The 17,436-nt window shown below is 39.6% G+C and overlaps 2 protein-coding genes across 2 annotated transcripts; both read left to right on the top strand.

The window, feature by feature from the left end:
- The first annotated feature begins 2,122 nt into the window (after positions 1-2,122).
- Positions 2,123-5,595, top strand: LOC118402745 (KIF-binding protein). The gene is made up of 7 exons (XM_035800948.2): positions 2,123-2,792; positions 3,038-3,136; positions 3,361-3,440; positions 3,516-3,699; positions 3,958-4,051; positions 4,153-4,265; positions 4,362-5,595. The coding sequence occupies exons 1-7, from the start codon at positions 2,280-2,282 to the stop codon at positions 5,238-5,240; spliced, it is 1,962 nt and encodes a 653-aa protein (XP_035656841.1). The 5' UTR covers positions 2,123-2,279; the 3' UTR covers positions 5,241-5,595.
- A 5,633-nt stretch (positions 5,596-11,228) lies between these two features.
- Positions 11,229-16,255, top strand: LOC118402743 (serglycin-like). The gene is made up of 3 exons (XM_035800947.2): positions 11,229-11,428; positions 13,703-13,841; positions 15,562-16,255. The coding sequence occupies exons 1-3, from the start codon at positions 11,239-11,241 to the stop codon at positions 15,773-15,775; spliced, it is 543 nt and encodes a 180-aa protein (XP_035656840.1). The 5' UTR covers positions 11,229-11,238; the 3' UTR covers positions 15,776-16,255.
- The last annotated feature ends 1,181 nt before the right edge of the window (positions 16,256-17,436 follow it).

Genomic DNA, 17,436 nt, shown 5'->3' with positions numbered 1-17,436 from the left:
GGTCTTGGTCTGGAGTGCAAATTGGAGATTTTTGGTTCCAACCGCTGTGTCTTTGTGCGATGCGGTGTGGGTGAACGGATGATCTCCGCATGCGTATTTCCCACCGCAAATCATGGAGTTTGCAACTGTACTTTTTAAAGAAATGTACTCTGGTCTGATGAAACAAAAATAGAACTGTTTGGCTATCATGACCATCGTTATGTTTGGAGGAAAAAGGGGGAGGCTTGCAAGCCGAAGAACACCCTTCTAAACGTGAAGCACAGGGGTGGCAGCATCATGTTGTGGGGGGTGCTTTGCTGCAAGAGGGACTGGTGCACTTCACAAAATAGATGGCATCATGAGGAAAGACAATTATGTGGATATATTGAAGCAACATCTCAAGACATCAGTCAAGTTAAAGCTTGGTGGCAAATGGGTCTTCCAAATTGACAATTACCCCAAGCATACTTCCAACGTTGTGGCAAAATGGCTTAAGGACAACAAAGTCAAGGTATTGCAGTGACCATCACAAAGCCCTGACCTCAATCCTATAGAAAATGTGTGGGCAGTACTGAAAAAGCGTGTCCGAGCAAGGAGGCTTACAAACCTGACTCAGTTACACCAGCTCTGTCAGGAGGAATGGGCCAAAAGTCACCCAACTTATTGTGGGAAGCTTGTGGAAGGCTACCCGAAACGTTTGACCCAAGTTAAACAATTTTAAAGGCAATGTTACCAAATACTAATTGAGTGTATGTAAACTTCTGACCCACTGGGAATGTAATGAAAGAAATAAAAGCTGAAATAAATCATTCTCTCTACTAATAATCTGACATTTCACATTCTTAACTTAATTCTCCTAACTGACCAAATCAGGGAATTTTTACTAGGATTAAATGTCAGGAATTGTGAAACTGAGTTTAAATGTATTTGGCTAAGGTGTATGTAAACATCTGACTTCAATTGTAGATATGCATCTGTTGTTTACAGATTACTCTTTTTTCGCACCTTTAAAAGAAAAGTTAGGCCCTGGATGAAAATATCTGGTGTGACCACCATTTGCCTCATGCCACGCGACACATCTCCTTCGCATTGAGTTAATAAGGCTGTTTGTTGATTGTGGCCTGTGGAATGTTGTCCCACTCCTCTTCAATAGCTGTGCAAAGTTGCTGGATATTGGAACATACATGTCAATCCAGAGCATCCCAAACATGCATGGGGCCGTGCATTATCATGCTGAAACAAGAGGTGATGGCGGCGGGTGAATGGCACAACAATGGGATCTCAGGATCTCGTCACGGTATCTCTGTGAATTCAAATTGCCATGGATAAAATGTAATTGTGTTCATTGTCCGTTGCTTATGCCTGCCCATACAATAACTCCACCATCACAATGGGGCTTTCTGTTCACAACATTGACATCAGCAAACCGCTCGCCCACACGATGCCTTACACGTGGTTTGCAGTTGTGAGGCCGGTTGGACGTATTGCCATATTCTTTAAAACGACGTTGGAGGTGGCTTATGGACATTCAATTTTCTGGCAACAGCTTTGGTGGACATTCCTGCTGTCAGCATTGCTCTCTCCCTTAAAATTTGAGACATCTGTGGCATTGTGTTGTGTAACAAAACTGCACTTATTTTCACCAGCACAAGGTGCACCTGTTTAATGATCATGCTGTTTAAGCATCATCTTGATATGCCACACCTGTCAGGTGGATGAATTATCTTGGCAATGGAGAAATGCTCAATAACAGGGATGTAAATTATTTTGTGCACATCATTTGTGAGAAATAAGCTTTTTGTGCATATGGAACATTTTTGGGACCTATTATTTCAGCTCATGAAATATGGGACCAACACTTTACAAGTTGCGTTCATATTTTTGTTCAGTGTAGTTGGACAAAACAGGCATGTTCTAAACCGAAACAGTGTGGTGATTGCATAATTTAGTCAATTATATAAATAGTTGAGTGGGATCATTTCGGGAAAAAAAAGCTGTCCTGCTCTATTTATTATCTTGGTGTAAACAGCTGTATTTAATTCAATTTGTTATAATCTTTGAGAGATTAGTCCTAGCTAAATTAGTCCTAGTTAAATTGTCAATTAAAAGCAGCTTTTGAAATTCCTTTGTGAATCTCATTATTTCTTTATGCCCCTAGCTTTCTTTATACGTACCGTGTCCTGTGTTCTATTCATTAGGCACTAGACAGACTGAAACAGGGAGGGACTACCTGAACTTGTCCAACACTAAACGCTAGTTTTTGTTTTCTGTTGCAAAACGTTTAGCAACGATATGTCCAAATGGACACGACCCTGAGCATCCCAACTACGGGTCCCCGGTTGAGTCATACTGAAATAACAAACATGGCTTCCACATACAGTCATGAGTGGAGAGCAGTTTGCGACAAATTTAATAATGCTCAAGATCTATCTGAAGTAGAATCAAGAAAAGACCCAGAAAATGACCCTTTTCGATCGAAGTATAAGGCAAGGGAGCTTTTGAGAGAGATTTACTGCTCTTTGAAGAATTTCGATGTCGGTGAAAACGAGAGCGTCAATGATGAAGCCGACCAGCGCCCGACAGAGCAGCCCGTTGACGGAGGAATGGAGGAGGGCTTTGGGAGAGGCCACTGTGGAGATTCACCAGCCGGATCAAGAGCAGCTAAACTCGGGGCGGTGGAGTATTATCTTGGTGTAAACCACGTGGAAACAGAAGAGCTGTCTGCTGGAGAGGAACATTTAATGAATTGCATGACATTGCTGGAGAAGTGCAGCATATCACCCGAGAACGTGTCTTTGTTCATCCAAGTCAGGGTAATCAAATTAAATTGTATTCATCACATACACAGTTTACAGCCGGTATAAAAAGTGCAGCTCCCTCAACAATGCAGTATAGAGCACCTAGCACTCTTTAATTTAGTCCGTAACTAGCAGTCCAGTGCATAATATTTGTATAATTAAATATGCACACACATGGTCTAACTTTAGCTAAAGATAATGAGTTAAGTAGCCAGTAAAATTCTGTAAACTGACTCACGTTTTTGTCTTTTATTTTACAGAATCAACTGGGCATTCTGTGGGCTGGCAGGGATGAAATTGAGAAAGCCCAAGGATTTTTGGAAACTGCAGAAGCAATGTATATTCGTTACATGAAAGAGGTAGCTAGTCATGACACTGTCTAGATGCATAATTTACCTACTTAGCTAGGTTCATTTTGGGAGAAGAGAAAACAGCAGCATCATCATCTTTCATCAGGAAGGCCCACCGTAGTGCATTCTAGTTTATTGTCCTGTCAGACTTAATTCTATGGTGGCTGTTTAATAATTGTGACCTTGAAAAGGCTGAAGGAAAAATATATTGTTTTGTTTTATTCACACCATAGGATGGGCAACCCCCAATGGACCTCACCGAGTTCTTTGTGGCAGAGGAAGAAGCATTACCCCAACAGGAGAGGACCAAGAGGTGTTGTGGAGTCTCAACAATTTCATAAATAAATGACATTGCTCTTTTTAAAAACTTTTCCCTCTCTTCAAACAGATTTGAAATGGCTTATACCCACACACTGTACTATCTTGCACAAGTGTACAAGAACTTGGAGCAGTATGAGAAAGCTGGGGGCTACTGCCACAGCACTCTGCAGAGACAGCTGGAATTCAACCAGTTCATTCCTCTGGAATGGGCCATCAACGCAGCCACGTTATCACAATATTACATCACCAAGGTAAATGATTAACTGTAAAAATGTGTTGTCTTCATCAAGATGAATGACTTGTTATGTATTTACAGTCAGTACATGACTTGATTTCTTTATAATGATATTTGGTATTTTTAATAGGATCCCCATTTCTATTTATTATGGATCCCATAATAATAATAGTGTGAAAGCAGCAGCTACTCTTCCAGAGGGTCGACATGAAACATGGCATAATACAGAACATTAACTCTGGATTAATCTCACATATTTTGTTCTTCCTCCCAGACCCTCTACATGGAGGGCAGGCACTGTCTATCTGCTGCCAGTGTCATAGCAGGCCTGGCCGGGGAGGTCCCCTCAGAAGCCGCTGCCCAGGAGAGTAAGTTCTCACTCTGAATTCATATACTCAGCCTTGATAGTATATGCTCTTTGTCTTTCATTCAATACTCATTAATACACATCTCAAACCTTTTTCTTTAGGTGAAGCTGAAGCTGAGAAGCGAGACCAACTTCGACAGAAGAGAGCTGAAATAGCCAGGTGTTGGATAAAATACTGCCTTAATTTGTTGCAAGATGCCAAGAAACTTCTCGAGGTAATTTAGATATTTTCAGATCAAATGTAATTCTGTAGATGATTATCCTATAATTGTGAGACAATATCTTATTCTTATGTCTACTGGTCTGAGCAGGACAACATTGGCGAGCTAGATATGGATCGTCAGGCAGAGCTAAGAGCAACACGGCTAAAGGAGGAGGAGGAGAAGGAGAAGGGAAGGAAGAGTGCTGTTCTGTTTGGTTCCAGTGACACCTTTGACTCCATCTGTGGCCTGGAGGAGAAAGTGAGTTGTGTCTTCCCTGTGGACTTTGAGGAAGCCCGCGCCATCTTCCTGGTTGGCCAGACCTATGTAAATCAAGCCAAGGAGTACTTTGAGATGGACGGCCACGTCACAGACCACATCGAGATCCTGCAGGACCACAGTGCTCTCTTCAAGGCCCTGGCCTTCTTCGAGGAGGACCTGGAGCGGCGCTGCAAGATGCACAAGCGGCGTGTGGACATGATGGAACCCATCTGCAAAGACCTGAACGCCCAGTACTACCTCCTCGTCTGCCGCCAGCTGCAGTTTGAGCTGGCTGAGACCTACTACGAGATGATGGATCTCAAGCTGGCCGTGGCCAACAAGCAGGACGACTTGGATGCGCATACGGTCAAGAAGTTTAACCACCTCTGCTCCTCCTCGACCAAGTTCTACCAGATGTTCCTCGACTCCGTCCGCTCGCCAGAGGGCAAATGGCCGGAGAAACTAGAGGACGAGGTGCTGAGGCCGGCACTGGTGGCTAAGTTCCGAGTGGCTCGTCTCCACAGCAGGCTGATCTCGTCCAGCAAAACTGTTCAGCTGGAGAACCTGAACCGCGCCCTGGAGTGCTACAACTTTGTGGTCCAGTACTGCAAGGACAACCCAGAGGCTAAAAGCGCCATCGAGACAGAGCTGGAGCTGAGCGAAGAGATGGTCAGCCTTCTGCCCCTCAAGATCAACCGAATCCAGGCAAATCTGGCCTCCTCTAACTGACTCTAAATGTGTCCTAAACGCTACATGACAAAGCTTGCTGAAACACCCCTATCATATATTGCATATGTAATTCTCCTCAACCCCCATCTGCATTTCCTGATGTCACTGTGTAAATTGTTAATCTTGGACCAATTAACCACACCTTTAATAGCTTAAAACAATTAGTTATATGCATGATAACACATACATTGCCTAATTTATTTGTTCTAGCTGATTGAAAATAACTTATGGTATGTAGATATGTAGCTAAAAACAATGTAATGGAAATATGAATGAACTGATGTGATATTTGTTTTAAAATTGTTTTTTGGTTTATTTCCAACTGACAACCCAAAATAAACATAGGTGCAAATCACTTTTACTTGTCTCTCAAATTATAATTGTGTAAGTTAATTTGAACAATTAGGTTGATTATGACGATCTGTGTGTTCTTGTCCAGCAAGTGTCAATTGTGTTTTTAATACAGTATCAAATCGTATCTATGTATTTATTAGTTCCAAGCAGATTTGTTGCTGCGTCAGAGTAGACAGCGGTGTGGGCCTCGTCGGAGTGAGTGTAGGGCTTACAAGGAACCTGAAGAGGGCGCTGTTACTCATCAAATGGCTTCTGACATAGAATTGCATGAAATTATTTTATCAAAAGCAATTTTATCAGATCTTCAAATACGATGATAGATTCATGCAATGCTTTTATTAATAATATCCACAGACAGGTTACAGTGGAAGTTATTTATGTAGCTACTTCATTCTGTTAGTAGTACTACAGGAACTTTACTTCATTGTCAGTACTATACTCATTTGAAATGTAAATATACCCATTGCTCTCAGGCTAGTACAAGCATAGATGTCTTACATTATCAGAAACCCAAATCAAGACACTTCCTCCATTGCTTAGTTTTTTGTAACAATTTTAGTTAAAAAAAAAGTGTATATATTAAAGATATGTTGATGTCCTGAACTGTCAGTCGTTGTCTATAGCTCTGTATATGAATTTTGAATGTTGTTACATTTCCTCAACCCCATGAGCTTACCAAACAAAGTGGCAGGGCCAGGCTGATGAAATATCAGATTGTGCCTTTAACTGGAAATTACCCTTCTGCTATCTGTATTAGCAGATGTGGCCATGCTTAGTATGAATCACTTAATCTTTTCCTCTGATAAAAAAAAGCATCCACACGCCCATCATTTATAAATGAATATATTGTTTTTTAGAAAATCGAACCTTCACTCAAATATGAATGTATAAATGTGTTCATAGCTGAATATAAAAACATATGCTAAGCTATTACCAAATTATTAGTTCCTCACTAACAAGTTGCCAAGAAGAATTTTGTTAAGCAGCTTCTATCTATTGATAAACAGTGTTTTGTATCTCAATCATTGCTCTGCTACAGGATACAGCAGAAACTTAAATTCATCTTAGTTCCCCTTTGAAAGGTTCACAAATGTCTGATGATCATGTCCATGAATACTTGTTTTTTTTATATAAAGGAAACATTTTATTGTAACATTCAAACAAACATGTAATAAATTACTTACATAGAAAAATATATAATAGCTCTGTGACTTAGATGTACATAATTGTACATTTTAGGAGCTGGGAGGATTTAATTACAGACCTATATTGTTTACATTTTAAGAGGCATAAATGTGTCTCTGTGTCAAGATTTATTGCCACTTCAGCTCTAAATATACTTAGAATGCAAAACCATCCGGATGGGGCTTTTGTGTTGTTACCATGTGAATTCTCCTGAGCAAGTTGCCAACGAGGCTGTGGGAGGCATTTAGCTCCACTTGGTGTGACTTGGCTGTAGGATGAAACCTCAACCTGACAATGGCAGTGTAGTCGCTCTCTTTAAAAGCCCAATGAAGAGGAATGATCTTTTCTCCATTTGTGCTAAAGAGAGATGACAGACAAGACAGCTGATGAGCATGCTTGTTATTTTAAAAACATTCAAAATAGTAGCTAATACTTATTTTTATTAAAGCAAAAACACGTTTCGTTGGTAAGGTGGAGAATTGTTATTTTTGTGCTTAAATAAATGCACATTTGATATAATTTACCCAACAAAAACAGTGTCCGCAACGCCAGGGTAGTGGGTTCGATTCCCGGGACCACCCATACGTAGAATGTATGCACACATGACTGTAAGTCGCTTTGGATAAAAGCGTCTGCTAAATGGCATATATTATTATTATTATTATTATTAGTTCAGTTGAAAAATTATTTGTCCCTGCCCTAGAAAAATGTATGATTTAAGGCATTTAAATTTACTAGGTCATCAAACACTTCAGTTTTTGCTCAGCTAGGGCATTTTACTCCGAATGATATTTGAGAAAGAGACAGCCAGCAAAGAATCTAGATGACCTCATTCACGTCTCATCTTTCTACCCTTCTCTAGAAAATCTTCTGTTTACATGCATGAGTGCTCAACATGGAGTGGTTTTCAGTGGACACAGATTGAGCCTAGTCCTAGGCCAAAAAGGATTTTCGATGAATATTGTCCATTGAGTTTGCTTTTTAGTCCAGGACTAGGCTTAATCTGTGTCTGGGAAACTGTCTCAATGAGCTAAAACAACAGCATGAGTACAAGTAACAAAAACAGACACTTCCCTATCAGTCATAACATGTATAGTGGTATTAGTAAAGTTAGTCCAATAGTTTTTCAGTATAATTTGTTTTCATGGGATACATGGCTGAAGGGTAGACTGTAATGGAGCCTAAAAGCAAAAAGAGGAGATTCCTCAGAACATCAGGATGCGTCTCCAGTGCAATCTTTTCTGAAAAGGACAGTTTGGCAGAGCCATATGTTTAGACCTATAAGTATGACTGGCAGTTGCTCCAACAGGCGACCTAATACAAACAGGTGACTTGCTGCAATGGAGTTATGACAGCAACAGGATCAGGACAACTTTAGTAAATTGTGAATAAACTCAAGTTTTTCTTGTATGCATTTATCACTTACACTTTGAACTAAACACTTCTAACATGTTTAAGCCTTCATACTTTTGAAGCCAGCCATGTTATTCTTGAGATCAACACTTCTAACATGTTTAAGCCTTCATACTTTTGAAGCCAGGCATGTTATTCTTGAGATCAACACTTCTAACATGTTTAAACCTTCATACTTTTGAAGCCAGCCATGTTATTCTTGAGATCAACACTTCTAACATGTTTAAGCCTTCATACTTTTGAAGCCAGCCATGTTATTCTTGAGATCAACACTTCTAACATGTTTAAGCCTTCATACTTTTGAAGCCAGCCATGTTATTCTTGAGATCAACACTTCTAACATGTTTAAGCCTTCATACTTTTGAAGCCAGTCATGTTATTCTTGAGATCAACACTTCTAACATGTTTAAGCCTTCATACTTTTGAAGCCAGTCATGTTATTCTTGAGATCAACACTTCTAACATGTTTAAGCCTTCATACTTTTGAAGCCAGCCATGTTATTCTTGAGATCAACACTTCTAACATGTTTAAGCCTTCATACTTTTGAAGCCAGCCATGTTATTCTTGAGATCAACACTTCTAACATGTTTAAGCCTTCATACTTTTGAAGCCAGCCATGTTATTCTTGAGATCAACACTTCTAACATGTTTAAGCCTTCATACTTTTGAAGCCAGCCATGTTATTCATGAGATCAAACTGCATAGGCTATGTATGTTCCCCAGGCCAGGCAACTCTATTGCTGGCTGGCTTCAAAAGTATGAAGGCTTAAACATGTTAGAAGTGTTGATCTCATGAATAACATGGCTGGCTTCAAAAGTATGAAGGCTTAAACATGTTAGAAGTGTTGATCTCATGAATAACATGGCTGGCTTCAAAAGTATGAAGGCTTAAACATGTTAGAAGTGTTGATCTCATGAATAACATGGCTGGCTTCAAAAGTACGAAGCCAGTGAAGAAACTGAAGTGTCATTTCCTGAGAAAAGATAAAAGCAAGCAATAAACCCACTTCCTGTTCCATCTCACATCTACGACTACGCATTGGCTGAAAAGAAACATTCATACACATGCACGTCACCTTTTCAAAACAAAATTTTAAAGAGACCAATTAACAAGACAGAGATCAATCATCAGAATCTAGAGTACACTCTAAAAAAAAATCTATGTGGCCCAGCTCAAGATCTTTAAGTAACTAGTTCCACAGACTTTTTGAGTTTACTCAACATTTTGGAGAAGTGGTGGTCCTCTGTAGCTCAGTTGGTAGCGCATGGCACTTGCAACACCAGGATAGTGGGTTCAATTACCAGGACCACCTATGCAGAAAGAATGCATGCATGATTGTAGGTTGCTTTGGGTAACTGTGTGTGCTAAAGGGCCTGCAATTAATAAACATTCCTATTTTGAGCATGAAGGACACCATGTCGCTTGCTAATATCAAGATTCAAACCCACAACCTCTGCCTCCCAAACACACATGACCACCCTCCTGAAGCGTGTTACCCAGTCGCACCACTGAAAAGGTAGCTATTGGACAAAGCAAGTGGAGACACTGCAGGTCTCTGACAAGTAAATTAACTACAATATAGTATAATACAACTTGCCGAAAGGCACACTGGGAAATGTGTTAATAAGACATGTATTTTAAGGTTGCCTAGTGGTTAGAGCATTGGACTAGTAACCGAAAGGTTGCAAGTTTGAATCCCCGAGCTGACAAGGTACAAATCTGTCGTTCTACCCCTGAACAGGCAGTTAACCCACTGTTCCTAGGCCGTCATTGAAAATAAGAATTTGTTCTTAACTGACTTGCCTAGTAAAATAAAGGTAAAATAAAATGTTCTATTAAGTGCTTACATTGCTTGTCAGATCCATCTAATTCTAATATTCTCACTCTTGTGTATTTTGAGTATGGTTCAAAATGCACTTTTCTTCCAAGTTGTGTGGTGTTTTCTAGCAGTAATTTGTTTGGTCGATACCGACCACATCCAAGACAGTGACTAACCCCACCTCAACATTTCGCCTGTTACCAAAGGCAAGTCAGTCAACACATTCTTATTTACAATGATGGCCTACCGAAAGGGCTCCTGCAGGGACAGGGGCCTGGGATTTAAAAAACAACATAATTACAGCATAAATATAGGACAAAACACACACAACAAGAGAGACAACACAACACTACATAAAGAAAGACCTAAGACAACATAGCAAGGCAGCAACACATGACAACACAGCATGGTGGCAACACAATATGGTAGCAGCACATAACACGGTACAAACATTATTGGGCACAGACAACAGCACAAAGGGCAAAAAGGTAGAGACAACAATACATCACACAAAGCAGCCACAACTGTCAGTTAGAGTGTCCATGATTGAGTCTTTGAATGAAGAGATTGCGATAAAACTGTCCAGTTTGGGTGTTTGGCTGCAGCGAACTGAAAAGAGGAGCGACCCAGGCATGTGTGTGCTATGGGGACCTTTAACCGAATGTGACTGTCAGAACGGGTGTTGTATGTGGAGGATGAGGGCTGCAGTAGAAGTGTTAGATATATAGTATGCATACAGCCACTTTAACAATACATAGAATTTTCATAATATCTTCAGAATTCTTGAGAAATTAGTCAAAGGTAATCAAATGTGAAATACTGCTCATTCATTTGCTGAAAATTCCCTTCAGCAAATTAATGGGGGGGACTTTGGAGAGATGTTACATGGTAGCATACCAACTAAGTGTTTTAAGTTTTAGATCTTATTTGTTCATCTAGGACTTCATCTATTGGATTTAGGCTAATTATTGGGCCAAAGCTTGATTCAAATTAGGCGATGTGTCATTTTCTATCAATATATGATGGTCTATTGAAGTTCTACAGTGTGACTACCAATTTGTATATCCGTGGAATTTCCAGATTAAGCTACTGTGTTTATCTTTTTTTTTGTTACAAACTAAATGCGCTGAACGTAGACATGCTAGATATGGAAGACAAGAACTTTCCATTGCGGATGTTAAACTTCTTGCTAAAACGTCTGGTTTCAGGAAACAATGACGCATAAATGGGCAGGGTTTCGGGGTATTCAACAGTGCGATTAGGTGTACTTTCAGAATATTCACACACAAAGGTTATTCTTAAAAGCATATATTGTCGTCTCCTCATTAGAGCATCGAAAATAATGAAGGGACTACTGAAATCGAAGATCTGTCTGACACTGGCTGTCATCTTCTTTCTCGCAGATAAAGGACATGGTAAGTTTTAAAATAAATAGTAGGTTATTTCACATTTTTGCATTAGCCACATGTAGGATACTTGAATATTTAAATATTGGGAAAAGTAATTAGGGATAGTTAAGGATTTTTAATAATAACATTAAAGTTGAGTAATTCATATTGATACATTTATCCGCGCGTCTGCTACTATCAAGTTGACGTCTTCTGGCACGCTTGACAAAATAGTCTATAGGTTACTGACTATTTTGTTTGAATTGGTTTGTATTTTCTGACAGGAGGATACGTTTTACTACCAGAATAGAGTACGAGTAAGAAAAAGGTTGAGGCCCCACAAGATAGAACAATGCACATTTTGCTCATAACTTTAAGCTGCCATTTATAAAATGGGTGGTTGCATAAGTGAAAGTGTAATTTGATCATAGTATTGACATAGTCTATTGTAGGCCGACATTATACTGTGAAGACATTTTAAAGACTTATAATAATAATATAGGCTAAATGTGTAAAAGCAGAGTAGCCACTGTGAGTTTGTGTGAATAAGGTATATCTTTGTTTTCTGTTAAAAAAGCTAAATAAGTAGGCCTATATCCATTCTGCCCAACAAAAACTAAAGCTGTAGGCTACCTATTTTGTTTTTCTGTTTTTTCTAAAGTGAAAATATTCTCACAGATTGCAAGAACAAGTTTACTAGCAAGAAATGGGAAAGTGTCTCACAGTTGGAGTGCTGGTCAGCTCCTCTCACAGTGGTGGTGCTGGTCCTCTCTGTCCATTATAATCTTAAAGGCAAAACTGAACCCAAATCAACACCCCTACTCCGAGAGGCTTGGTACATACGGACCGAGAATAGTTTAGAGTACATGTTTTTGGAAAGTTGTCAAAATATACCCCCAAAACAAGTTATTTTATACTGTTATATAATTTTTGTTGGGCAGGATGAATGGTGGCAAGCACACTTGTTCATATCAAAACTCCCAGACTCCTCTTACAGGCTGACTACACCACCCGCGTCGTGAAATCTATGTTATTCAATTATTGCACTCATACTGCTCACGCGCGCCAACGAGCGTCTGTGTTTCCAAGGGCTAAAATAGAAATCAGTTCTATTTCTGACGCAGATCGCGCTTCAGAGTTTGTTTTGATATTTTAACCTGCGTGTCGTGATCGCGTTTGGTGTGGGGGGACAAAATACATTTATGCACAATGGCGCACTCGCGCAGCCAGTTTGGGTTCCGTGTTAGGGATGGGGGCTACCTTGACTTGTTCCTAAACCATTCCAAGGCCCTTTGAAGTCTTTTCAGGCCTATTGATTATTCCCGGGCATTATAAATCAGCATCCAGATACAGATAACTGCCGAAAAATGAAGGAAACACCAATATAAAGTGTGTTAATAGGGCATTGGATCACCACGAGCCAGAACAGATTCAATGCATCTTGGTGTAACAGTATAACTTTAATCCGTCCCCTCGCGTGAACCAGGGACCCTCTGCACGCATCAACAACAGTCACCCACGAAGCATTGTTACCCATCACTCCACAAAAGCCGTGGCCCTTGCAGAGCAAGGGGAACCACTACTTCAAGGTCTCAGAACAAGTGACGTCACCGATTGAAACGCTATTAACGCGCACCACCGCTAACGAGCTAGCCGTTTCACATCCGTTACACTCACCCCCCTTTTGACCTCCTCCAACCAGTGATCTGGGTCACGGCACCAATGTAACAGTATAACTTTAGACCGTCCCCTCGCCGGGCGCGAGCCAGGGACCCTCTGCACACATCAACAACAGTCACCCACAAAGCATCGTTACCCATCGCTCCACAAAAGCCACGGCCCTTGCAGAGCAAGGGGAACCACTACTTCAAGGTCTCAGAGCAAGTGACGTCACCGATTGAAACGCTATTAGCGTGCCCCACCGCTAACTAGCTAGCCATTTCACATCCGTTACACTGGCATAGATTCTACAATTGTCTGGAACTCTTTTGGTGGGATTTGACACCATTCTTTTATGAGAAAGTCCATAATTTGATGTTTTGTTAATGGTGGTGGAAAACGCTGTCTCAGGCGCCGTTCCAGAATGTTTTCATGTTCTGTATTATATCATGTTTAATGTTTTGTGTGGACCCCAGGAAGAGTATCTGCTGCTTTCGCAACAGCTAACAGGGATCCTAATCAAATTCCAATGTTTAAAAGCATATATTTCATATCTCATATTCAATAGGAATATTATTGACAAATTATCCTTTGTCACAAATGAGTTATGTTTATATATTGTCATTCCTTTATGAAACACAGGGGCTCCAGCAAAAGGCAGATATATGTGGCTTAAATGCAGTCCAGACGCCAAGAATGCCAACTGTGAGACACAGCGGGGTCCCTGGATGGACTTGCCCGGGCCTCCTGACAGACTCCCTTCAATTGCCGTAAAGGATATGTACGTATATGTCATCATCACAGATCAATTTGTCAGGAGACCAAGGCTCTATGGGCTAGTGAATTTCAGAATTGAACAGACTATGACAGGATTGTTCAAACTTGAACTTCTTTGCGCCATTGCTTTTGATGAGCGATGTCCCCATAAAGGATTGCAATAACGGACATTGACAAATTGTGTCACAAGCCCCACTTAAGCATAAACATTTCCAAAATCTTTTTTTTTTTAAACTTCACAATATCCTGTAGGAAATGTTATTAATTACAGAATCGGCCTGGTAGGTGCGTAGTGTGACTTGAATGGCCTCCAATATTCGGTCTTATTCCGAGAGTGATGGAAGCATACAGAAAGAGAGCACTTTGAAGACTTCTTATTAGTATAAACTACACACTGTGAGCCTACTCTTTGGTTCTAGATTATCCTGCTGAAAGATCAGTGTTAAAACTACGACCTATTTTAAATGATCTGATTATATATGTGTGATTTCCGCGCTCATTATATTATGACAGACAGAAGATAACAATATGCACTCAGCTCTGTTAAACGCTCTGTTCAACATTTTCACTATTGAGGAAGCTAAACATTTGCTATCATATGGTCTAAGACACCACTTCCCCTCTAGTGGTCAAAATCCTAAGCAAGACATTGTATCAGTTAGAAAAACACCAAGACCCAAAAAGGTTGAATCTCACAAAACCCTCTTCCTTATACTATTGTTTGCAGAAAAAGTTATTATCGTTATAAATTACCATATTATCATGTAGAAATATAAAAACCTGCCTTATACGACAATAAAGTACAATGGCAAAAAGTCAGGAATACACTGTTTAATTATGGATTTTGTGTATTACACTTGTTAAAGTACCATGCAAACAGAAGCTTCAGTATTTTAATAAAACCTGTGTAGTAGTGCTGTTATTATGTTAGTAACAACATTGTATTTTATGCAATTACAAAGCATTTCCTAAATAATTACTATGTGACAACATATGAATCCAATATAGTGACTGGAGTAATAAGTGTTTCTTCACAGGTATCAGGGCAACTTTGTAAAGTTTTACAAATGATTCATCTACATGTGGTTATTTTCGCATTCACTTAAATGTGCACTATGTAGAAATTGCTCTGCCATTTCCTGGTTGCTAAAATTCTAATAGTTCGCCTCATTTCAGGTTATGTGACAAAACAAGCAGGTAGAGTGTAGAGAATCATTGTACACTCTAAACCGCTGTGAAATATATTTTCCATAACCAAAAATATTGTATTTTCAGCTGGTGTACAAAACTGAATGTAAAAGACACAAAAATGAAACTTAAGAGCGGGAAGCATAGAAATAATGCACATAAAACAAATCTACTGCTTCTTATGTTTGCTTTCAATGAGAATGACAGCTCTATAACACACATTTCTATGTAAATTTGATTGGGTTGCCCAAAAAGTTACATAATGCTGCTTTAAGTTGATAAAATAAAAGATTGGACACTGTTTCAACAATATATTCTCTGGCAAGAACGGTTATAGAGTTATCATACTCTCAGCCTTTCTTGTTAAAAGCTTTGTGACTTCAACTTAATACAATCCAAGGCTCTCAGACAAACAAAGCAGGGAGGATGGGTGTGTAGAGACTCCCAGGCCTGCTCGGTAGTGAAAAAACACAGGAAGAGCTCAGAGGATGTAGACTGTAATGGCTAACGTTACTGTGCTTCTGTTTTTCTTCCAGAGTGCCAGAAGAGGCTGGCTCAGAGCCGGAGGAGCAGTCAGGCGAGGGTTCTGCCACAGGAATCCTTTTAACTGAGCAGGGCTCTGGCGACCAGTTGGGCAGCACAGATGTGGATGGGATTGACTACCCTGGCTTTGTCTTCCCACCGAAAATGACCATGGATCAGGCTCTGCCTCCTGCTCAGGAATTGAAAGAGGATCACCTGATCCTGTAGCCTGCCAGAATGCTAAATATTGAAATTGTGATGTCAATCCGGTTGTGTAAAATGCATTTTGCAACCTCTCATGATTCCATGAGCTCCTTAAAACGGACTTTCCATTTGAATTATTGTATTTTCTGGTCAATGCTATCCGCATCTTATGAAAGTAGTAATACCATGCTATTTGACCCAGGTATTGATGCTTGGCTGTGTAAGATTGCATTTAGGTAACTGAATTGTGGGCAATGTAAGTGGTTATAGCATCATTTACACAGTTTAGTTATTTCCCATGGAACCAAAGAGATCAAATGAATCGCTTTTTTGTGTGTTTTTATTTTTAATACCTGCCAAGAATGTAATTAATTAGATTTAACCAGTTGCCTTTATTTTTGAGCTCAGCAAATTATATTTTTCATACGGTTTTAAAACGTGTGGTTTTATGGGGGATATTGTGCTTTTATTGTTTTCTTTTGCAATTAAATTTATAAGATACTATATGATAGTCTTTCCCTCTTCAAATATTGTCAAACATAATACTTTATTCAGAATATCCACAATTGTCACAATTTGATATCACATCATTCCACACTCATATTTTTTGGGAAGATTTAAATAAATGTGTTTTGATAATCCAATGGTATTTGAACCATAAACTATTTAAGGATATGGGATTAGGTTTCTTTAGTGGACATGAGTTGGGCTCATGGTCTCGTGATCAGGTCCCACTGGGCACACACTGGTTGAATCAATGTTGTATCAAGGTCATTTGTCAACGTATTGTGACATGAAATCAATGTGGAAAATACAATGGATTTGAAAAAAGTAATCAATCAGTACTGCTTTCATGTCATTTCAACCAGCGTTGTAAATATTGAAATAGGGGTAAGATTTCAACTTAAATACATTGACTTAACCTTACTAACAGGTTGTTACATCAATCAACTTTCAACATAATCATCAGAATTATATATACTTTGAAAATTCCACATAGAAACGTTCATAGCCTAATGCTAAATGACTCCGGAGTGGCGCAGCATTCAAAGGCACTGCATCTCAGGGCAAGAGGCATCACTACAGTACCTGGTTTGAATCCAGGCTGTATCACATCCGGCCGGGATTGGGAGTTCCATAGGGTGGTGCACAATTGGCCCAGCATCGTCGGGGTTTGGCCAGAGTAGGCCGTCATTGTAAATAAGAATGTTTTCTTAACTGACTTGCCTAGTTAAATAAAGGTTAAATAAAAAAAATACTAAAATGTAAAATTCAGTACAAAGGTAACTGCCAAAATAAAGGAAACACTTGAGCAAATTAGGGTTCTGGTGGCTTTGTTATTGTGTGGGGTGCATTTTCCTGGCATGGTTTAGGTTCACTTAACCCCTTAGAGGGTGAGGTAAACTCCAATAAATATACAGCCATTGTTTGAGTGATGACCTTGAACCTATGGTGAATCATTTCTATCCTGATGGCCCTATTAAGACACTTTATGTTGGTGTTTCCATTATTTTGGCAGTATATATTGGGTGGTTGAAATTATGCAGAACTTCCTGTTATTTGACCTTGTTTCAATGTTGATAACAAAATAGTAAGTTTGAACTGTTTTAGCTATAAACTATTATAACCCCATTCCTGAAAGCTAAGACTCTCTGGAACATAGATGTTCTTTCAGATCCCCTCTA

This window comes from Oncorhynchus keta, chromosome 24, assembly GCF_023373465.1.
Source record: "Oncorhynchus keta strain PuntledgeMale-10-30-2019 chromosome 24, Oket_V2, whole genome shotgun sequence".
Taxonomy (NCBI): Eukaryota; Metazoa; Chordata; class Actinopteri; order Salmoniformes; family Salmonidae; genus Oncorhynchus; species Oncorhynchus keta.
The sequence above is the reverse complement of the archived record's forward strand: the minus strand, read 5'-3'. Positions and strand labels throughout refer to the sequence as shown.